This window comes from Talpa occidentalis, unplaced genomic scaffold (assembly GCF_014898055.3).
Source record: "Talpa occidentalis isolate TD23 unplaced genomic scaffold, MPIMG_talOcc4v2.1 talOcc4.3, whole genome shotgun sequence".
NCBI classification, from domain to species: Eukaryota; Metazoa; Chordata; class Mammalia; order Eulipotyphla; family Talpidae; genus Talpa; species Talpa occidentalis.
The window spans coordinates 108,850,472-108,875,007 of record NW_023603184.1 but is presented as its reverse complement, the minus strand read 5'-3'; the positions used below and the strand labels follow the sequence as shown (position 1 = coordinate 108,875,007).

General features: G+C 35.6%; 1 protein-coding gene across 3 annotated transcripts in view; it reads left to right on the top strand.

The window, feature by feature from the left end:
• The first annotated feature begins 29 nt into the window (after positions 1–29).
• CWC22 (CWC22 spliceosome associated protein homolog) overlaps positions 30–24,536 on the top strand; it is a 49,218-nt gene continuing 24,711 nt past the window's right edge. Inside the window, exons 1-9 of one of the 3 annotated variants that reach the window (XM_054699905.1) lie at positions 30–249; positions 7,111–7,226; positions 11,199–11,336; positions 15,700–15,767; positions 17,027–17,137; positions 19,572–19,811; positions 21,384–21,512; positions 23,883–24,051; positions 24,411–24,464. In XM_054699905.1, the coding sequence (XP_054555880.1) occupies positions 11,310–11,336; positions 15,700–15,767; positions 17,027–17,137; positions 19,572–19,811; positions 21,384–21,512; positions 23,883–24,051; positions 24,411–24,464 (798 nt within the window). In that variant the 5' untranslated portion in view covers positions 30–249; positions 7,111–7,226; positions 11,199–11,309. The remainder of the gene's footprint in view (positions 250–7,110; positions 7,227–11,198; positions 11,337–15,699; positions 15,768–17,026; positions 17,138–19,571; positions 19,812–21,383; positions 21,513–23,882; positions 24,052–24,410; positions 24,465–24,536) is intronic. The other 2 variants (XM_054699904.1, XM_037523650.2) reach the window with 2 other exon arrangements.

The following is a 24,536-nucleotide window of genomic DNA, read 5'->3' as shown; positions in this document are numbered from 1 at the left end:
GTGGCTCATGGGCTTTGTAGTTTGTACCAGCTTTTGTCTCCGTCCTTTGGAAAGAGATCTTTCGAGATAGATCGACTGCTCTGAATCTGATATTACGAAATGGTATTAAAAATAAATTAATAGAGTAGCATATCAAAGCCAATCTAGCACTAGGAGTTTATGTATTTCACGGTCCGTCTTCCTCCCGCCGGTGCCCGGGAAGGGGAAGTGACGTGCTTCCGGTGTAATGGCGGCGCGGTGGAGCTCCAGGTAATTACCGAACTCCGCAGACTGGCCGCAGGCGGCGGGCCAGAGTGGGAGTCGGGGGGTTGCCGGGCCGGGTTGGAAGTGAAAGGGGAATGGTAGTGGGTGCGGGCTCGCTGGTGTGATCGTGGGCGGCGTTGGGGTGCGTGTGGCTCTCCGGCGATGAGCTCTCACGCAGGACATCCTGACAGGCCGTAGAGCCGAGCTAGTGCAGAGGGTCGCGAGTGAACTCCTCCAAGCGTGGGCGGTCGGACGTAGCTGCCTAATGAGGTGCCTGAGGTTGTCTTTCGGCGTCGTCTTTCTTGCTGGAATGTAGCACCAGGGCTGGTCCTTTCCTTTCTTGTGCGGCTTGTTTCCCGCACGGATTCTTTGCGTTTCTCGAGCCCCCACCCCCTTTCAAGTGCCGGGGTCCCAGCAGTGGGGGTGAAATTAATAAACTTTCTTTAACTTAAATATAGTGCAAATTCCACTTTCATGCCCCGATCCGGCGTAATATCCCTATTACGTTAGACTTTTCTTTTTTATTTCTTTTTCTCGTAAATACAGATACTTCCTGGTATGTTCTTTCTCATTGTGTGTGTTCTTTCTCTGTTATCCTTTACCCATCGTAACTTCAGCTACCTCCAATATGGTGATAACTCCCAAATTTGGGTCTCCAGTCTCATTAGATCTATCTCTTGGAGGAAGTTACCTAACTCCTGTGGTTTCAGCATCCACATTTGAAAAAAGTGGAAAATACGTAATACCACTTACCTCAATGTGTTGTTTTGAGGATAAGAAAAATAATGCATTTAAGCATTGTTCACAGTGCCTGGTATACAGTGTTAATGAATTGTTCCTGCTAGGGTATGAGTAGTTGATGAATTCTCTCTAATAGAGAGATGGGCAGTCTCCATGAAAGTGGCATGCACACTTATGTAAAGTGGTCAACCTTTAGGAAAAAAGAAATGGGCTTAGTCTTTTTTCCTAATGGTTGACCACTTTACTTTAGTGTGCATGCCACTTTCATGGAGACTGCCCATCTCATTTGGCTAGGCTCTGAGACTAATACCTGGCCCAGTTTTTCTTGAAATTTGTTCTGAATTCACAGTATTGGTATCTCCAAGAAACTTGTTAGCAAGTAAATTACTGGCCCTCACTCCCATCCTGTTGAATTAAAAATAGGAATGAGACCCCCAACCACCCACCTCCAATCCTTTCTTTTTCCCAGACCAACACATGAAATTAATTTATGTTAGTTTGTGAATCATACTGTAGCCCATCTCCAAGGGTTCATCCCTACCTGCACCCCCAGAGTCAGGTTTGCTGCCTTCCTTGCTAAGTATTTGATTCATGGTCAGCCAGTATTTCCGTATTACTATGTTGTCACACCCTTCCCCACTTTGGAGAGTTTATTTAGCTCCATTCACCTCTGAAATTCTGAGACTTCTAGACTATTTACCTGTCTTTCTTAAATGGCCTTTCTTAGCTGTTTTTCTATCTGAATTGTTAGAAGTTAACTCTTCTTCCTAATGATTGTATATTGTGAAATGATCCATTGTACCAGATATCACCTAACAGTAAATAGAGGTACGCTGTGTTTTTAATGCCTGTGCCGTAAATTGAATAGTATTTTTTGTTTATTGCCTGCTATATTTACATTGATTTTTTTTTGTAAAGATTTACTTATTTATGCATACAAGAACTGGGGTACAGGCCAGAGGTGCGGAGTTGGGGGGGTGAGAGGATTCACCAGAGACAGAATGGAGAACACAACAGGCAGACTGACTGAAATACACTGCTGAGGGGAGGGAACAGCGGGCAGACAGGAGAGGTCTGTTGTGCCATGTGGACAGCTCCCTGAGGAGATTCATGCTGCTGTGTTTAACCCCTTGCACCACCAGGGAGGCCCCTAGATTGAATTTTGTATCACCTGGTTTATCCCTAACTTGATATAAGTCATGACTGACGTAGAGCTAGTTTTAACAAAAAACACAAGGCATTGTAGCTGATCCCACTGAAGATTTTGAAAACTCCCCTGTTGCATTTCTCTGTTCTGTCTGAGACTGCTGGCATGGGAAGCTGGTGAAACAGAAAGGCCCCTGGGATATGGGTTTCAGCAGATTTCCATATTTACTAAATCTGTGGCATAAATATATTATCTCAGTATGTATATTTTCCAAGTAGACACTGGAAGAAACAGCACAACAGGAAAGGAAGAAATGGATTAAAGTAAGTTTTCCTATGTATAGCCAAGCCAATAGTTCTTTTCCAATTAACAGATACCTAAAAGATAGTATGGGTTGCCTTTACTTGGAGACATAAGAACTGGATTATAGAATAGGTTACATAATGGGGTGGAGACATCCATTGGAGACAAGTATTTAACATATCCCTGAGCCTAACCCATAAATGAGACAGGCTAGTAAGAGTTCAGCACTTCCACCTGAAAATTTATTCTCTTTGAGTTTTTCCTTGAATTTGTTTATCAGAATAGCTTTATTCTGGACCTCAGAATAAAGTGGCACAGCGGTTGAGTGCTGGGCTGCGAAGCTGCCCGCGGCCTCTGCAGCACCAGTTTGATCTCTGGCCGCCGGCGAGGGTCCCACATGGTGCTCAGACCTCTCCTGCTGCACCCGCTGCTCCCCTCAGCAGTGTATTTCATCAGTCTGCCTGTTCTGTTCCCTGCTCTGGCTCTGGTGAATTCTCTCACCCTCCCGCGCTTCTGACTGTACCCAGTTCTTGTATAAATAAATAAATAAATCTTAAAAAAAAAAAGAACAGCTTTATTCTAAAATTGATTACAGGAGCTTCTGTAGTGAAATACAGTGTCCAGGGGCTGCTTCATAAAATTCCCTTTTGAAGCCAATACATCCTGGTTTTCTTTAAAGCAATGTGGTACATGAATAACTCTAATTAACTAATCAGAAATACTTTCAAAGCTGTACTTTGAGAATTGGAAGAATATATCCAATCCATATACTTTATTAGGAAGCTGAGAAACAGATTTTTGGAGAGGGGAAGCAAAGTGGTATGAAGGCATGTGGCATACTCATTAAACTTGTGTATGTAAGTTGAAACAACTGTGATTTCAGGGTCGATTTCATTTTGCTATGCCTATTAAAGAATGATATTTTTCTCAGTGGAAAGGTTTATTCACACTGCCCTCCATATTAAATTAACATTAGGTGAAGGCAGATAGAGGGTGGCACCTGATAATGCTGTCTTTATGCAATTGATGACTAGCAACTTAGTGACTACTAAAAGTAGGGGCTTGAACGGCTAAGTCTGCTCTGATATTCCTTGGTAAGGAAATTATCAAAATATTATTTTAAGGAACTGTATGAAAGAAGAAATAGGAGAAAGCATCCAAAGTCTACACACACCCTTTTCAATTTAATTTTAAGAATTGTAATCTATTAAATGTAGGTACTGTACTAGGTTCCGGATATATATAAGGATTGACCAAAAATTTAAAAGATTCAGTGTTTAAACAAAGTCATTTATGCATTAGCTTCCATCTCGTTCCTTTTCACTTATTGTAGCCACTCTCTACTACTCGACTTGGAATCTTCCAAATTATTTTATAATGACCTTTCTCTCTTGCCCAGATAATGACCCCTTTCAGCCCTTTTCTACATTTTCCTCAAGATTCATCTTTAAGACCACTTCTTTATACCCCAGACCCACTTACTTGAGCTTCCTCTTACCTAGTACTATTGTGTGTATAGTACGTTGCTACAGCCCTTAGGCTTTTCTTTACATGAAGGTGAGAACTTTCATCTCCCAGACCTCAGTGCTTTCTGTGCAACTTAGAGTATAGATCACCCCACTCTACACAAACTGCCTTTAACACTGTTAATTTGTTACCAAATAATAGGGGGTAACGAAGTAAAAGAATATGAGCACACTGCTGTTTCTTTTAACCGTACACTTTCTCATTTTCTCTGTCAGTACTTCTTTGAACCACTTTTTAATATAATTATAAATTATGATTCTAACATCACTTTTTTAAATTGTCTTCCTATGTGTCCTGTAAAAAATTTTCAACTTTTATAACCTCACCAAGGAGATTCTACTGCACAAATAAAAATTTTAACACAAAATGAAGGAATAAGTATTCAGGGCATGATTCGAAACATTTAGCTATTTCTTTACCAAAAAGTTGGTATTAAGTATAGCTGTGAGGATTGTGATGTAGCTTTGAGGTGTAGGTTTGATATTTGGATTTTGTTTATTATTCACCTGAAAATGGGCATAAATTTGGCTTAATTGCTAGGCCAGGAAGACCCATAATGATAATATTTGCTCATTGAATGAAATTCTGAGCTGTGAACCAAGGGATACTTGGGTAAACTAAGGCTAGTGGAGACGAACTTAGAAGACTGTAAATTTAAATGATTGAATGTGTGATAGCAGCAGATATACCCTAGAGTTGTTTTTATTCAGTAAATAGAGCTACTCTGCTATCACCTTTTCTATTAAAGAACAGTATATGAAGACAGATTGTTGATGCAGTAGGCAGAGACAAAATTTCCTTTTTAAAATTTAAAAAAATGGAGATTTGGAAAACAGAATACATTTGAATTTGTCCTAGTGGAATGTGCTTTTAATTTGAAAGCCTGGTTTTCTCTGAGCAGCTTTGCAGATTTTCAAAGGATTCTTTTGCTTTTGGAACACAGTAGAACCTGTCAGTGACATACATACGTAATTTCTGTTTTTATTTTTAAAGGCCAGTTGGAAAAGTTCTCAGAGCCTAGAGATAAAACCCTGTTAGCGAGGTCAAAAATGAACATAAGATGATCTCATTATGGGATTTTCCCTATAGGATACTTTCCCCAACCTCCCATGTACAATGGTGGAGAGTATTGAGGACCTTCTGTGTTGGGAATACAGTCACGAACAAATCAAATAGACAAAAATCACAAGCAAAGATAACTGTAAGAGACCAACCTGGGTCCTATGCTCAAACTCTGTATCAGGAGAACATCTAATATGAGGTGACCGCTAGGGAGTCAGCAGGATTGACAGCCTAAAAATAATTGGCTCCTCAAATGTCAGTGTGTTGTAATTATACGAGGTGTGGGAGGAAGGTGAGTGGGTGCAGGATGTGAAGGAAGTGATGGGCTTTGGATTTTCAAGTCCAAGATGGTTCCAGGCAGTCTAGGTGTCCTGAGTCAGGTGTTCAGCTCTCTGCCAGGAGTGTCTCCTCCAGCCTGTCATCAGGCTACGATCAACAAATGTTTCTTTTGATGTTACTGTTAACATCCAAGGAACAAAGAATTTTTGTTAGGAGTGTAACATGATCAGTTTTCCAATTTTCAGGGAATGAAGTTGGAGAGAAATGCATTAGTTGTGAAAGGTTAACTATAGAAGATGGGGTTGGGGGTATAAAGAACAAAGAGTGCTTAGAGTTCATTTCCCCTTAGTCCTAATTTTTAGTGTAGGGGAGTTTTTGCCATAAATTGGAGGGGATTTGACTACAAAACTTTGTGATAGTAAATGTGAGAGGAGTGGACAGAGGAAGTAAGAAAGGAGTAACCCAGATGAGCAGGGTATCCCTCTAAGTCATGAAGTAAGAACCTCAGCAAGGGGGTCTAGCAGTACCAAATTTTAGAGCAATGTCAGATAATAGAAGGAAGTGGCCCCTGGATTTCACAGTGAGAGTATATACTTATTATGTAATCTTGATAAGTACTCTGGAATAGTGGGAGTGGAGGAAGAGGGATTAATAGGAGTTTAGGAATTGGAGGCATGAAGTGTAGACATATCTGTCAAAAAAAGTCTTGACTGTGTAGGGGAGGAGTGGAGCTAACGAGGAAAGAGGTTGGGTCTTGAATCCTGTTTGGGGTTTTCCTGGGGATACCATTACTTACTCTCAATTGCATTCTTTCATTGAGAATGCATTTAAACTAGTTATTTTCAATTTTGTTTAAAGTTACCATTTTTTCCATTTGGCAACTAAGGTCTTTGGTTTTTAACTGTTAGGTGTGGAGTTTGCCAAGCCCACTCACTGTTCCTATATAGAATACAAAATAGCATACTTAAGGGAATCCTTTTAGTTGACTTCCTTTTAACAATTTGTGGTGTATATTTTGGTGAGTTCCTCTAAAGTGGGTTGAGGATACCAGTGGGACAGTAGTAAAAGTGTTCTGAAATAGTGAAAAAAGCAGTACATTTCAAGCCATTAGTCAAATATTTTCTCATTTTCTGAACTTCTGAGATAATTGCAGAATTTACATTTTCATAGTTTTCAGTTTACAGTCTAAAGTGCTTTCTACAAATGTTAAATATTTTGCTGTCTGGTGCTTGCTGAAACTAGTAGAAAATCTTCATAATTTTTAAATTGCATTTCCTTGTTGTAAAATATTTTCCTTACCCAGGAGAACAGGTGTATTTTTGCTGAGTTGCTTATTTGTGACAAGGAGAAAGAAGTTTAATAATTTATCATAAAATCTACATAGTGGTGCTAAGAAGAGCTGGGAGAGCTATAAACTCAAGATAAATTGCTCTCATAGCAGGAATTTCCAATTAGTCCAAGTATCAAGCATGCACATGTTGAACTCAGAATTTCCCTGTGGACATATTCTGTATAAATCTGGATGATGATAGTACTTTATGCATTTTTTTCTTGGAACTGTATTAGCATTCTACGTTACAACATTGTCAGTTTTACACTTACATTTGGGACATGGAAAGGTAACAGATTATACTCGATGATCAGAAAATTATTTGTTGATTATGGTTAAAGGGTACAAAGGAAAAAAATGACTCTAACCAGAAAGAATACTCATTAATACAGTAATTTGAAATAAAATACATAGGGAATTTTTTTTAAGGTCTTGAAAGATTGAGAAGAGAAACCAGATCTAAAAAAAATTTTTTAAGGTCTTGGAAGATTGAGAAGAGAAACCAGATCTAAGACCTAGGAACGGTAGCAAAAGAGGATGCTAAGTCTTGTCAAATGACGTGTTCATATTCTACCTGGAGAAAGGGAATTCCAGGTATGCAAACTAAATGATGAAATCCTTAAAGTTATTATTATTCATGTTTTAAAATTTGTAGTACTTCACATTAACATCAAAACCTTTGCTATCTGAAACTTTGAAAGAATGGATCAGCTTAAGATATGAACATTTTCTGGATAGTAGAGACTACCTGTTTCCATTTTGTAATTTATCAATTTATTAACTTCTAAAACAGCAAAAATAGTTAATTAATACCTGACTATCTCAGGAACTCATGGTTATGTGCTGTGAATCTATTTGTGTAGATTTAATAACTAAGTTGCAGAGCTACTGTATAGTTCTATAGACAGTCCTCCCTTTGACTGGTTTTAAATGTGATGGCTAGCCTCCCCTCACCAGTGCTCATCAGTAACTTTTGAGACACTCACCACCATATTTTTTAATGACTTTTGTCTTAATGGAATATATATTATATGTTAAGAAAAATACTCTCTAAAAAAGTGTGTATATTACTGATACTAGAATTTAGAATATATTCGTTATTATCAACTTGGCCACTGTATTTAGGTAACAAGTTATTTTTAAATGAATATTATTTTAAGTTCATACTAAGATAAGTTTCATTGGTTAGAAAATATGTATCTATAAGGATTTAAATAATACTGAGAGTCCACATCTTACTCTATTCTTATTCTTCTAACCAGAAAACCATGATGTGGATACAGTGATAATTGCTAGCAAGTTAACGATCTTACTGGATTTTTATTTTGTCCCTGTGCAGCAATAAGGCATTCAGCCCACCTCTGTTTAAAAGAAAGACTGGATAGAGGATATTAGATACTAGTCAATTGAATTAGTGCTGAATTCAAGTTTACATGGGTTTTACTATAAAAACACATTGTGTTTTGAATTAGGGCAAATTGTTCAACTCCAGATCTAAACACAGTCCACACATTTTATTTGTTAAGACTAATTCTCTTTTATTCTGTAGCAATTATCTTTGCTTTCTTTTTTTTGATTCTCCATGCTATTGAATTGTTGAGAAAAGAAGTCATTTGTCTTCTATGCGAAAGCCCACCAACAGAATACCAGTGATATTCTCAAAAGTCATAGCTATATTTATTAATTTGCATTAGCAAGGTAGTATAGGGAATCATGGTGTCTTAGGATTGAAAATTCTTAGGGAGTTTGTGAGACTAGAGATAGTCATTGATAGTCTTGGTAGGGCTGGGCAAAATTTGTAGAGCTTTGCTGGAATAGTAAATAGTGGTATCTTTAGAACACAAGTCCACACAGATAACAATTCCTTAATTTGGAATAAATGTGTCAGAATTTGGAACAAATGTGTCAGAATTAACTAGAAATAAGAATTTGTGATTAGCTAGTCTCTGATGTACATCATGATTTAGACTGACATCATTTTTCTGTTTTGAAACAGGAACCCATTTTACACATTCTGATTTAGTTGTTAATTCTTCCTTTGTAGCTGCCAGGAAGGCCATTTTTTAATTTGATTCATACCCCATTATCTTCTGGAGATGTGATTTAATCCATATCTCTACTGTTGTTCAGTGGGTCATGATCATGTGTCAAGTTTGTAATGGTAATAGTATCTCTACTGCCAGGCTTTCTAGTTGCTTATTTTAAATACAATTTTTTTTTAAGATTTTTTTTTTATACAAGGACTGGGGTACAGGCCAGAGGCACGGGAGAGTGAGAGGATTCACCAGACACAGAGTAGGGAGCAGAACAGGCAGACGACCGAAAACACTGCTGAGGGGAGCAGCGGGCGTGGCAGGAGAGGTCTGCGCGCCATGTGGGAATCTCCCTGGCCGGCCAGGAATCAAACCGGCACTACAGAGGCTGTGGACAGCTTCACAGCACTGAGTTCAACCCTCTGTGCCACTGGGGAGGCCCTTGTCGTTTATTTTAAAAGACTTTTTGGTATTATGGCAGCCCCACAGCACAATTTAAGACTGGGAGGTCACACATTGGTGATAATAGTACAGAAAAACTCTAGGATGAGAATTATTTTAGTACCCCTTACTTCCCATAGTCTCAGTTTTCCTTAGAAAAATGACCAAAAAATTTTCCCGTAAATGTGGCCATCAGTTATTTTACTTTGCCAGTATCTGAAGAATTATTTGATACCATTTCTAAAGATTGTCAAGGACAAGAATCTTGAGAGTACCATGACTAAAAGTCCAAATGTCTGTACAATCATTTAGAATTTGTGTTATCCAGGATAACCACTAGCTATTCATATTTAAGTGTAAACCTAATCAAAATTCATTTTCTCAATTACACCATGCACTTTTAAGGTGTTTAAGAGCCAACCATGGCCAGTGGCTGTTTATTGACCTAGTGGTAATTGACAGTGCAGAATATGAATCTTTCATCAATGCAGCAAGTTCTTTTTGTACAATGGTGATTTTGAAGCAATAATCAGCAGAGAAGAAAAATAACCAAGAGGATAAAGGACATAAGTATGCAAAGAAATACATGACAATTATCCCATTCTCTGGTTCTCTTCCCCTGGAATTCACCTGAAGACATGTTAGTTTATTTAACTGAAGTTGCAGATATTTAAGTGGAGCTATGCTTTAGAGTGAAATTGCATTTCAAAGATTGATATTTGTAAATAATCTCATATATATTGCTTTTACATGCTATTTTAGCAGAAGCAATTCTTGACTTAGACGTTGGTATCCATCCCCATCTACATTAAAGAATAGCAGCTTTACAGTGCTTTTTAGTGTCAAATTGTATATGTGATCTAATGAATAATTAATTAGTGCCATTTTTGAAGATTGTCAGGGACAAAAACCTTAAGAATACCATGACTAAAGATCCAAATGTCTGTATATAATTGTTTAGAATTTGTGTTGACTAGTATAACCAGTCCAGTATAATTCACTGTGTATCCTTAGGTCATGTTTCTAGTTTTTAAGTCTACAACTAACTGATACTCTTGCTTAGGATATTAAAATAAATTATCTGACCTTCGGGGGTTTTATCAAAAAGAAATCATTGGCTCAGATAACTTGAAACATCCTTTCTCACAAATTAAAAAAAATCCTAGTCATATTTAGTTATTTTGATTATTTCCCTATAGTCTCTGCCTCTTTTAATCTTTTATTCTACTTCACTTTATTTATGTGATTTTATTACCACGCACCATACCATAAGCCATAAACCATTTGGATATATAATTTTAATACACTATAAACTGTTTAGATAGGTAATTTCCATGAACCATAAGTCATTTAGATGTTTAGTTTCAGTAAAATACTTGAATGACAGTTCTATGTGAACATAACTATCAATTCAGCATTTTGAAAAACTAAAATTTATTTAACAGTTGGATATTGAAGGACATTTTAGCATTTAATGTCGATGACTAGGTTTATTCTGAGCCAAATACATAGTTCTCATATGTGCATATATCTGAAGTATTGTGCTTTTGCTAGATTGCAGTAAGACTTAATTATTTTAGTTCTCACTTTATAGTTCCATGTGGAGTATATTTATTCTGAGTGATCATTATTACAAGAACATTGGATATATCATTCTTAACTTAGAAACATTGGATATTTTATATTCAGTTTATATAATTTGTCTTACATATTGTTCCCTCTGGTTATTTGTTTTTTATAATTTCACAATACTATTTTAAGGAAGGTATAGATCTCCCTTACTGAGAATATTATGAATAAATTATCTGATGTCAGTTATTAAATTAACTTTCAGTCTTTAGAATAAAAATCTAGCTTATGGTGCTTATTAAACTTGTAATTTGTTCTCATTCTACTATAGTGTTCTGTTATAGTGTTCTTTGTGCATTGTTATATAGAACTATTTAAGTTTTTTTTAATTTTTAATTACTAATTCTATATGGGCCTAATTATTAAGAAATACAAGGTGATCAAATGTCCATTGTGCAGAACTAAGATTTATTTCATACATTTTTATCATTGTTAACAAAACTTTCTTTGGTGTATTTTATAGGTGACATTTACAAACGGAAAAAGTAAATTGTCAAGGAATTCATACCATTTAGTAGTTGTTATTTGGATCTGATTAAAGAGTCTGATTTCTCAGATCATCTGGCAACAGAAAATGAAAAGCAGTGTGGCACAGATAAAAGTAAGTGTTTGAAACTTATAATAAAAAACAAACTTGAACTCAGTTGCCCAGCCTTTAAACCAAAATGATTAATGTAATTAGGACATTAGATTCAGACAGTAGACAACATACAGATACCTAACATACAATTTCAATTGTAGATACTTTGCCAGATGGGAATAGTGTACAAGATGGCAATTGAGAGACCTTAAAAGGTGTGTGTGTGCGTGCACATATATGTGCACGCATACACACACTTCAATGCCTGAGTGAATCAAAAAAATGCATGTGAGTGGGCTCAAGCTAAAGAAAAATAAATTACAAGCCTGGCAGAAAATTCTACCTTTCTGCTCACAGGGTATGCTTTACTGAATAAATGTAAAATAAAATATGGGTATCTCCTTTCTTAGTTGTCATAGTTCCTACATGTCTTTCTACAAGTGAGCCTATTGTTGCATATTTCATATGTATAAGTAAACAGTCTTTATCCTGTGCTGTTTTTCATGCATTATACTAATTCATTTTTTCAATAAATATTCACTGAAGTTTTACTATTCACAATGACTGTTCTAAGCACTTTATGCAAAATGGTGACCAAAACTGCTAGAATGCTTTTGTGGATTTTGCATTTTAGTAGTAGAAGACAAATCAAATTTTAATATATATGTAATTATTGATATATTGTATGTTAGAGTGTTAAAAACTCATCTTATGCTGCAGGAGAAAATAAATAGGACACGGAAGATCAGTAGCATTAGGGGATTGCAGTTTTTAAGAGGATGTACCCATTGAAAAGGTAGCCATTTCAGCAAACATGTGAAGGAAATAAGGGGTTAGTAAGTGTGCTAGGCAAAGGGAACAGCAAGTGCAAAGGCAGGAATCTAATGTGACTGAAGCAGGTTATGAGAAAGAGAGAATAGTAGGACATGACATCTGGGAAGTAACAGGAACCAGTAATTTAATCTGCTTTCAAAACTTCCTCTGCCTAAAAAACCATTCCACTTCTTTTTGTTTTCAATCTACATAGTCCTTGGATCTGTTTGCAAGCACATCACTTCCTATTTCAGAGTTAGTAAAGGGAGAAGGTATATTTTTATTTGATTACATCTCTAAGTACTTCTCCATTCCATTCCTCCATTAGCTCTGTACCCCTAAACTTCCTTTAACGAGAACCAGTCAACTTAAGATCCTTAACTTAGATAGCAGGTACAAAGCCAAACTGAATTGATATGCTTAGAGACTGTGAGACTTAGAGGCTCTGCTGTCATCTTTTCTGATTTTTTTAAGTATAAAAAGATACTCTCCAGCCTTTCTGCTAGCTAAACATATAGCCTATACTTGAATATCTCCTTTGGTAGGCACTCACTGTCTCGATGGCTAACCCCCTCTGTCAGTAGATACCTTTTCTTTGAAATTTGTTCTCATTGGTTGAGTGCTTCTCCATTAATTGTGAGCTAGTACATGGCAGATTCTAATAGGAGATGGGTACATAAAAAGAATGAACACCTCTAGTTGGAACTAACTCTTGACTGAGGATTGTGAGATAAGAGCACTCAGATTTGAACTAATCCCTTCTATACAGAGGAAGAAGCGTTATCCCTTCTCAGAACCTCTCCTTAATCTATGCTTTACCATGTTTCCCTCCTGTGGTCCTTTTGGATCTTCATGATAGCCCCTGAGCCTTGCTGTGGTTATCTTCAGTCACTATGCCCTTCACACTTTGTGGCTCTGCCCTCTCAGCCAGATCTTAGATTAATCTAACTCCCTCTGCATCCTATTAGCTACAAAATGTCCACTAACAGTTGGACCCATTCTTACCTCAGTGAAATTCAAATCTTCCCTTGATATTCTGAGGTCTCTATCTATAAGGAAGTGTACATCTATCTGTTCATTAGGCTTCAGCTGAGGACCCCTTGTTTTTCCGTGAAACCTCACTGTATCTTCCTTAGCTAGCTGGAAGCCAGCCCCCTGCCTCTTCCAGCCCCTCCTCTCTCTCGCTCTTGAAGACTTGTTCCAAGACTTGAAGGCTTGGATGCTCCAAGCCTCTGGACTCAGGCACCCTGCTCCACTCACCAACTGTACTACTCTCTCTACACTGTTAGGTAGTACAAGTGATTGCATGGCGTACCATATTTGTTTTGCTTAATAAACAGTTTAGGTAATTTTTACTGTATATTATCTTCAACTATTGTATAGCTCTGATTTATAATCTAAAAAGGGAAATAAGGAATTCAGAATATTATTTGGATGACACCTCAAAAAGATTTTTCACTTAGTGAAATCCTGTTCATCTCTCAAAGCCTAATTCACATCCCTCTTTACCCTCTGTCATCCCTCAGTATTCCATATCACAATGATTGTTCCCTACTCAGGATCTCCTGTTAGCACTCACTCTGTGTGCCAGTCATTTGTTAACTTGATCATATTTACGAAATCTTGATTCACGACTTCAATATTTTTGGTTTCTCCCCCTTGCTCGTAACAGATGTTGCGGAGATGTGTTAAAAATCATTAACACAGAATTGAGGCCTTCTCCCTAATGTAATCAAAATAATTGCTATGCCTTGTAAAAGAAAAAGCAGACAATAGTTTTATTATTCTCTCTTTTTCTTCCTCCTCCTCTTCTTCATTATCTTTCTCTGAAGTACATAATCTATTTCATTACAAAAATCCCGATAACCATCTCTCCTACAAGATCCTAAATTACTTGAGCATTTTTCCTTTTTTACTCCCCAGAGTGTCTACACAGGAAGGGCTATGTCTTTTAATATTGATGAGCAATTACTGTATTTGATGCTGCTGTGAATGGCATGACTCTTGTGTTCCATATCTGCCTTAGGATCTTGTGGTCAAATTTTATGGATATGTGATACATATTGAACAATTCTACATCAATGTGTTACTTAGTGAAACAATTTTTAAATTATGTTATACACCTTAGAAACAGGATTTTCATTCGATGTGAAGTAAACTATGACTACTGTAAATAATTTTAATTACATGTTTATTTACCTACATAGATTATTTTAGTTAGTGTATATTGTCAAAAAATTTAATAGATGAGACTGTTGGTAATTTACTTGCAATGATATTAGACTCAAGCTGCTACTAATTAGTTTTAAAAGAGGAGGAAGTTAGAGCTTGTTTTTAATTTTATGCAGTATAATTTCCTATTTTTAAATTATCTTCTCATTTAGGAGGCAAGCATACAAGTATGCAGAACGCATTACTCATTATTTGATCTATTTTTCATAGATTTCAAGACTAAGGACTTTTAAAAACATCATTTTTCCTTCCTTGTACTTAGATTAATTAAAATATTTTAATTCTTAAAAAAAAATTTCTCCATATGAATGTTGACCAGTGGTATAAAATTGTTTTCATATATATGTATATTTACATATATAAATTATTTTGGCCTTTTAAATGTATTTGGATTTTTGAATTAACATGTCCTCAAACTGATTGGTTCCTATCTCTTTGTCATGTACCTATCTTTTTAATCTCATGTTACATTGAAGTTACTTATTCATATCTTTTTTCTCCCAAGTGTTTGCATGGGAGCTGTATCTTAGCAGTTATGTTTTTAAAATCCTTAGAGCCTAACATGGTGCCATGCATATCAGACACTCAAATGTTTGCTGAAAATAGAATGAATTTCACATTTATTAGTGTCAGTTTCTTGGAGCTATTTTATTCAGATTCAATGATCTAGACTAAAGTTGTAGTTTTTATAAGCCAAAGGAGCTAAGAGTTAAGTGCAGTATTATTGACATCAAAAAATTGAGAATTCTCTTCTATCTTGATTTCTTTTTTTTTTTTTTTTTTTTAGTTAATAAACACTATGTTGTCCATCACGTCTATAGGTATCTTCCACAGACATTTACCTTGGATGTCCTGAAAATTTTCTTTTGTATTACATACATTGTGGATAACATGAGTTATTCTTATAATTAAAAAAAAAAAAAAAAAAAGGTTTGAGGGCCTCCCTGGTGGTGCAGCGGTTGAGCACCGAGTTGCAAAACTGCCTGCAGCCTCTGCAGCACCGGTTCAATCCCCGGCTGCTCCCCAGCCACCGGAGGAGGGTCACACATGGTGCACAGACCTCTCCTGCCACTCGCTGCTCCCCTCAGCAGTGTGCTTTGGTCCTTCTGCCTGCTCTGCTCCCCGCTCTGGCTCTGGTGAATTCTCTCACCCTCCCGCGCTTCTGACTGTACCCAGTGCTTGTATAAATAAATAAATAAAAATAAATCTTTAAAAAAAAAAAAGTTTGAAAACTTTCTAATAAATACACTTTTGATTTTCCAAAATAGATACTTCATTGTCTGTATGTTTTTAACATAATCTGAAGTGCCCACTCCCCTTCTTTTTTTCCCTTTGAAAGCATTCTTCTGGTCATGACAGAAGGGAAAACTACAATTCATATCAGAGGACTTCCTCTCCAGAAGACAGGTAAACAGTTTCATGTATTCCAAATGCAATTTAAATTTTTAAAATAAGTTTAAGAAATAAGTTTGCTCTTAGTTTGCTAATTTTAGGGTGAACAACCTCTTTTGAATGATTTATAAACATTACTTGAGTGTTGTTGAGGACACATGATCTTTGAATGACTGTTCAAGAGAATATTTTATATCTTAAATACTAAATAGTGTGTTTATAAAATGGAAAATAAGTTGCAATCATATTATTTTGAAGTTCTTTTGCTATTACTACTATCTTTATGTAGCTCTTTATAGTTTTCAACATATTTTTCTATGCATTATATCTATTAATTGTGTTTAAATTAAAAATCTAGAAATGTTACCATTAATGTTCTTTATGCATTCATATTGGGACTTCAGTTATTTCACTTAATAAGCTATGACCATTAAATAACAAAGGGAAAAGTGCCCTTTTAACTTTATTTCTTTGGTATAATATCTTCCTTACTCCATATATATTTTGTTGTTGTTACATTCTGCTCTCCCTTATTTAATGGACATCCAGTTAATGACCATGGTTTGCAACTACTTACTACCTTTCATCAGTTTCATACTCCCTATATATCTATATATAAAGTCTCTGTATTCACATACTTTACATGTGTGCATAAATTAATTGTAAATATGTATATAAAGTGTAAAATGTGGATTGTGTAGCTATTATAATATGTGTGAATATAATTTGTCTAAAGATTCTCTGATTTTATTGACTTTTAAGGCTAAGATCTTATGCTGTATATTCTTGTTTGCTGATAATTTCAGTCCATTCTCACTGCTATTCAATAATGCAATTTTAAGAATAACAACTGATGAATATAATCTTTGGGGGTGGAGTTAAAATGGTCATTGAGGTCAGCCAATGATTTTGGTCTTGTTCAGTGCTTTGATAAAATGAACCAACTAAATGAAAGAAGTCATTTGCAAGGTAGCATTTTTCATGCTAACTGTAATTGATACACAAATATAACCTATTGCTGAGGACAGAGTGAATCATGATAAATAAGTTTAGTTAAGTAAAAGCTAGTTGTTTTTGCACACGCTGAAAGGTTCCTTTTAAATTCTTAGTGAGTGAATGAATGGCCGTGAACAAAATGAGCTATTTTTTAAAAAACTGGCAAGACAATGATCAGTCATAGAGTTACTTTAGCCTTATCAACACATGACTTCCCTAAGTATTTATAGCATAATTGTTCTCAGCTTATAACTTTGGCTTTCTTATTTATGCATTAGATATGCAGAACAAGAAAGATCCCCTCGGGACAGAGATTACTTTGATTACAGCAGGTCAGACTATGAGCATTCCAGAAGAGGACGTTCTTTCGACAATAGCATGGAGTCACGGTTAGTACTGAAATTTTTAATTATAGAAAAAATATATTTGTATCTTTTCTTCATGCTTTATAATAAAAACTATACTAATAAAGCAGCTAACATTAAATGAATATTCTAAATGCTGGGCTTTCTTAGAAGGATTTTCTGATATGGACTCAATGCAACTTAACTCCTTATTGCAGTAAATATATGGAGTAAATGCTATGATATCTGCTTTACAGCTGAAGAAACTGAGACTTAAAGATGTTAAGTCATTTATGTTTTAGAAGTTTATCAGTGCCAGTCCAGTCTGTCTGACCAGAGTTCTATCGATTATACCATACAACCTGAGGACTTGGCATATATGAGTTTATGAGAGAATCTGTGAAAGAAAGTAGTTTATGTATGACATAATATATATTATTCTTACTTGAATCTTGGACACTTTTATTACTATCTTATTAGTCATCCAATTTCAAAAACTTACCTTCCATGTGTCATTGTTCACTAAGTTCTTTATCCTTCTTGATGTCTCTCTCATATTATCCCTTCCATAACTCCTGAGACTTACCCCCCAAAAGAATTTTGGTAAGATTCCTCTGCAGTTTGGAGCTAAGTGCATAATATGATATCTGCAGCCAAAATGTCCTTCTCATTACTTTCTTTCTAATTACATAAAATGTAAGATTAAATTAATCTGAAAACCATACTCATCTGCTCTCAGCTATGGACACCTTAATGAGAACAATTACTACCACCATAATTGGAAAGCTAGGCATTATACCTACATTATCTAATACTGTCAAAACTCTTAGAATCTACACACTACTTTTTCCCAATTTACATATATGAAAATAGGTTTGACATGACTAAATAACTTAACCTAAGGATGTAGTTACCTATCTGGTAGATGATGAAATGAGAATTTGAGCTCAATTCTCACTCCAAAACCCATGTTTTTGTCCTTAACCTCTGATTGTATTACATGAGTTTAACTCTTTGTGTTTGATTCAGTGTATGAACATAAAGTCTCATTTAATGCACTTAGTCACACTGTAACTTAATAGACTAACAGTCTATGTATTATACAGACTGTAAAGACTAACATTTGAAAGCATTTGAAGAAAAATGTTTCTGTTTAGATTCAAAGAAGACTATTACTTCTGCACTCTAAAGGAACTGTAGTATTTATTACAGTTGTAAGGACAGGATTTTATCAGCCAGCTAGATTTCTCTCACCAGGTGTTCCTCAGAAGAATCACAACCAACATCAATAAATCCTTACTCTCTTGGAACATATTACTGTAAGAGTAAGCAACTCAGTTGCAAATCAGTGCCTAGATTACAGAGTACCTGCCTTTATGACTAATTGGCATTTCTATTTGAAACCACATTTTCTCCCTCTGTTCATTCTGTCTTTTGTCTACACTAGCATTCATTTAAGGTCTCTTTTCTAAACTGCTTCTCCACTGATGTCTAGGTGGTGACTGTTTTTTCCTCTCTGTATGTGTTGCCCTCTAGATTTAGTCAAAGTCTATCCATTGGTTTCCTGTTAGCGCATTGATCATATGAAACTTTCCTTTCTCACTGTAATTATACAACTTACGGTTGCGCCAAGCATGAGCAGAATGATCTGAGTTTCCATGGCAGTATTTAAAGGAACAAACTCCTTTCTTAGAAAGATAGCAAAAAGCAAGGATTTACTCATTGTTATTAGTTGTTAATAGGTTCAGAGAGCAATACCCTCGTTTTAAAAGTATTCACTTAAGAAAGGATACGCCTGTGTTAGTAAGGAAGCGTTACTGTGACTAGAAAATGCTTGGTTTTTTTTTCACATTGTCTTAGCTAGAAACTTGATATTCTGAGGTTTCTGATAAAAATACCCACTTTACTAAGTAACAACTTCAAGTATTATATTTTTAATAAGTCTTATTCCTAAGAAATAAACTCTGGTTTTTCCTTTGTACAGTTCAACATATGTGTGTGTGTGTGTCTGTGTGAGTGTCTGTGTGTGTGTGTGTGTGTGTGTGTGTGTGTGTGTGTATCATGGGCCATTTTATCTTTTTTAAAACACTTTTTATGTTACTGTTCCACTCAGAAATTATTAATGACTCCCCACTTCAAAGTCTGCTTAACTCATCCTTCCAAATATTATTTTGCATCATACTTTGTATGAATCAGGAAATTTCCTGACTATTCATTCTGGTCCGAACACTCCTTGGTTTTTTAGTAGTTACCCTCTTCTAGTTGCAGAATACCACCCTCCCTCCTTTCAGTTTTCCTCTCCCCCACTCAGACCCAGCATAAACCCTATCTACCCTTGAAGACCTAGATTTAGTTCCTCACCTTTCAAACCACTTTTCCTTATCTGAATTTGTAGGACCCACTTATGCTCTCACTCATTTAGTATGCCGTTCACTTAAAAATGTGTGTTTTCTCCATTTTTAAAAAATTAATATTACAGAAGTAGGGATCGAGAAAAACGCAGAGAAAGAGATGTGGATCGGAAGAGGTCCCGTAGAACTCCATCTCCTGGGAGAAGAAGCCCAGAATCATCAGTAACCCAGAGTTCCTCTGCTCAGGATGAACCTACTGTAAAGAAGAAGAAAGATGAGCTGGATCCTCTCCTTACACGTACTGGTGGAGCCTATATTCCTCCTGCAAAGCTCAGGATGATGCAAGAACAGATTACAGATAAAAACAGGTATGTCAGTTTTACTTAGTATATAAGGCAGTATATATGGGAAAAAAAAAAAATCACCTGTGGTCTGATTAAATTTGGCTGTCAAGAATTTACATTATTCCAGGACTCCCTGGTGGCGCAGGCTGTTGAGCGCCACACTGTGAAGCTGTCCGCAGCCTCTGCAGGTTATCCTGGCCAACTGGTGAGAAACCCACATGGTGCGGCAGACCTCTCCTGTCTCACCCGCTGCTCCCCTCAGCAGTGTATTTCGTCCGTCTGCCTGTTCTGTTCCCCTCTCTGTCTCTGGTGAATCCTCTCACCCTCCTGCACATCTGGCCTATACCCCGGTTCTTGTATGAATAAATAAATCTTTGAAAAAAACAAAAAGAATTTATATTATTCCATGAAGATGGACTAGTTTACCACTTCAGAACAGAGATTCTTAACCTATAGACCTTCAAGAGGTCATTCATGGATAGAATTCAGGCAATCCATTATATCTTTATTTTGACTCATCTCTAATTAAAATTTATCATTTTTGGTGGGGGAGGAGTGTAGGCAGCAGACCACAATATTGACAGAATATTTGTTGCAAATGTAATATTTGTGTATATGCGTGTAAATAAAAATTATATTGACCTACTATCATTTGTTATTGTGTTAAAGAGCACATAGAATACTATATCAAATTTTATTCTTTTCATATTTTGATATAATTGTAATCCTTCATAATCCTCTGTATTTGTGTTCAGTATTCCAGGAATTCCATTAGTTTCACCAGACTTACAGAGAGGCGTCTGGAAGGACTGAGGGACTACTACTTAAATATAAAGTTGTTTGTTAAAATACTTAGAGTGATCTTTCAGCTCCATAGTAGCATATCATTTTACTTTTTCCTGTAATTATCATCATTTTTTATAGTTTAAGACATTTAATTTTTTTATATGTCATGCTTCTATAAGAAAAACAGTATTTTTCTTTTTATGTTTATGATTTGGGTATTTTATATTGTAATTCAAGTAACTCTTACCTCTACTTTAAAATGTTCCTTTAAAGACAAGTTTTAATAAATGAAGTGTTATAAAACAAGCATGTACTGACAGAAAAAGTCTTGCAAATCGCAGTACACGTGGATATAACTTTACATGTAATATTATGATGCAGCAATCTGTATATAAGCATCATGTGTACAAAAAAATATTTTAACCTTATTTTTAAAACTTTTAGAATATCATTTGTATATTTATATAATTTTTTTTTGCACTTTGGGGTCATTTTGTAAAAAATGTTAAAAATAAAGGAACATGGTATTTTTCTTGTAATTGGTCTATTTTTCTCTTGTAATTTTTTTTTTAAAAGATTTATTTATTTATTTATACAAGCACTGGGTACAGTCAGAAGCGCGGGAGGGTGAGAGAATTCACCAGAGCCAGAGCGGGGAGTAGAACAGACAGACCGATGAAATACACTGCTGAGGGGAGCAGCGGGCGTGGCAGGAGAGGTCTGTCGTGCCATGTGGGGCCCCCGAGGGGAGGCCCATTGTAATTGTTTTTTCTTTATTAAAATCATTTTGTTTTGTTTGTTTTTTTTCAGCTTAGCATACCAGAGGATGAGCTGGGAGGCCCTAAAGAAGTCAATCAATGGTCTTATCAACAAGGTCAACATTTCTAATATAGGTATTATTATTCAAGAACTTCTTCAAGAAAATATAGTTAGAGGAAGGTAAGCATTAGTTATTTGTATTATTTCATAGCAGTTTATCAAAGGAACATAATATAAATATGAACATTAGTCATTGCTTTATTGTGCTAATTCATTTTAAGGGTAGTTGAGAATATTTATTTAAAATGAAATTCTTACGAAAATGTAAGCCACTAACATAACTTGTGCCTCACTGTTAGAAGCTGTATGGAGTTTTTGCATTTTGAAGAAGCTTTGATGTCATTTAGTGACTTTTGCAGGCATTGTTTATTGAATAGTTCCAATAATAAACAGATATTTAAATTTAGTTAAATGAGTATATACATATGTTACCTCAAACCAGTTTAACGTCTAATAAAAAAGTGAGAATGTGAAAGATGTGAGAAAGATAAGCAATAACTTTTAGAAAAGTGGAAGAGAAATACAGCATCGTCTGTTTATTTTTAAGTTGGCAATATTTATTTTAAAGGAATGGGAAATAAAAGTATCATATTCTACTTATCATTTTAAAATCTTTTTTTTAAAAAGATTTATTTATTTTTGCATACAAGAATTGGGTTACTGACCAGAGGTGCGGGGGTTGAGAGGATTCACCAGAGACAGAGTGGGGAACAAAACAGGCAGATTGACCGAAGTACACTGCTGAGGGGAGCAGTGGGAGAGTCAGGAGAGGTCTGCTGCGCCATGTGGGTTGCTCCCTGGCTGGGGATTGAATGCGTGCTTCAGTGACTGCAGATAGCTTCATAGGTTGCGTCTTAACCTATGAAGACACAGGGAGGCCCCATTTTAAAATCTTAAGGCTGTTTTTCTGTGTCATTTGCAAATGACTTGATTATCATCTCAGAAATCATTGGAAAATAAATTAAGGGATGGCATGTTATGAGGGGGATAGAAAATTGACCAAAAGGCAGCCAGTGTCCTCAAAGGTAGACATTCCTCACCCATTTATTCAGAGAAGTTAGATGTTTTTCATAAAACCTTAAATTAATGAGCTGGATTCTCTTTTCTCATTTTCTACACCAGTGATTCAGTTGTCATACCTAAGCCTGATAACTATTAAGACATTATTTTTCAGCCTCCTGGAAGTCCAATAATTATTTGTCCTTATATTGCTAAAAGTGACTCTCCAGTTAATCCACTTATTACCATCTCTCCCTTTGCAAATGCATATTAAAAAATGACCATTTCAAAGGAACTCTTCTGCACTGTTGGTGGGAGTGCAAACTGGTCCAACCACTATGGAGAGCTGTGTGGAGATTTCTGGACCTACTAAACATAGAGCTTCCATATGATCCAGCAATTCCACTCCTAGGTATTTACCCAAAGGACACAGAAACATCAATTCCAAAGAGCACCTGCACCCCTATGTTTATAGCAGCACTGTTTACAATAGCTAAGCTTTGGAAACAACCCAAATGCCCAAAAATAGATGACTGGATCAAGAAGATGTGGTACATATATACCATGGAATATTACTCAGCATTCAAAAAAGATAAACACATGTAATTTGCAGCAACATGGATGGCGCTGGAAGGGATCATGCTTAGCGAAATAAGCCAAAAAGAAAAAGAAAAATACCGGATGGTCTCACTCATAGCAGGAATCTAGAAAACTTAAATAAGGGACCAGGAAAATGAATATAAGAAAGTGAAAATCAAAATCAACAAAAATCTATGAACCAGAGACACTTTTTGGGGGGTGGGGGGCGGGAGGGGAAGGATTGGGGTCAGAATGGGGCGTTTGCAATTGTATGGGGGAATATAAAAATAAAATTTATTATTTAAAAAAAAAAAATGACCATTTCAAAATCAGTTACAAAGAGAATTTTTTTACTGTCCTTCATAGTTTTAGCATTATTCTTGCAATGTTTTGATTGTGTCTTTATATTGCTCATAGGAATATTCCATAGCTTCATTTTCATTTCACTGGAAATAGGTTTAAAAGTGAAAACCACCCAAATGTGTTTTTAATCTCAGAATTAATTTTATATAATTGATGGAGTCAGAGAAATTTTATTTTAGCTAGTTTAGTACTTTTAAAGTAGGCCTTTTTTCCTTCACATTTTTATAAATGTTAAATTTATTTCTAAGATGTTTAAAAAAATCTCAAACTCATATTTTGATATAATAAACAAAAAGGAATTATATTTAGAGAAAAGATGTAGTAAAATCTAATTACAAAAGCATAGGTGAAGTTTTGCCTTTTCAAAAGTAGTTTTTATTAATTAGTAAGACAAATTCTTCCCTAGATAACTGGTATAAATTAATGTCTGATTTAGCTTTTGTGATTATTATACCAACTAGTAATATTGCTACATTTTAAGTGTTTTTTTTCTTCTAATTAAGTTGTTAATTATTGTTGACTCCCTTTTTTTTTACTTTATTAAAACAGGGGCCTCTTGTCCAGATCTGTTTTGCAAGCACAAAGTGCTTCTCCAATCTTCACCCATGTATATGCAGCATTGGTTGCTATTATCAATTCAAAATTTCCACAAATCGGAGAACTGATCCTCAAGAGGTTAATTCTTAATTTTCGAAAAGGCTATCGACGAAATGATAAGGTATATAGGATGGGCTTGTAAGTAGATTACTGCAAAGGATCCAACTAACAACCAGTATCAACAATAAAAAGCAATGTTGATTTCTACATAGGGAGTCTTTTTAAAAAATGTATTTATGAGAACATCTTTTCATCTATTAATTATCCCTGGCCACTAATCAGCCACAAAAATAATAACTAAAATAATTAACCAAAAATGCTGCTCTTTCACATATTAGTTTTTATCCTATAACTTATAATGTGAAAATTATCCTTTCATGTTACAAATTTTAAAAAGAGTATGTAACTTGTAGATTCTGTAAGTAAGTGAAAATTGGTTTTAGTTTATAGATTAACTTTGTCTCAATTTTCACATTTTAGCAACTTTGTCTGACTGCTTCGAAATTTGTGGCACATCTTATTAACCAAAATGTGGTAAGTAATCGTCAAAGCTTGGTGTGTTCATGTTAGATGTGTACACAGGTTTGATGCCACTTCAGAGTGTCA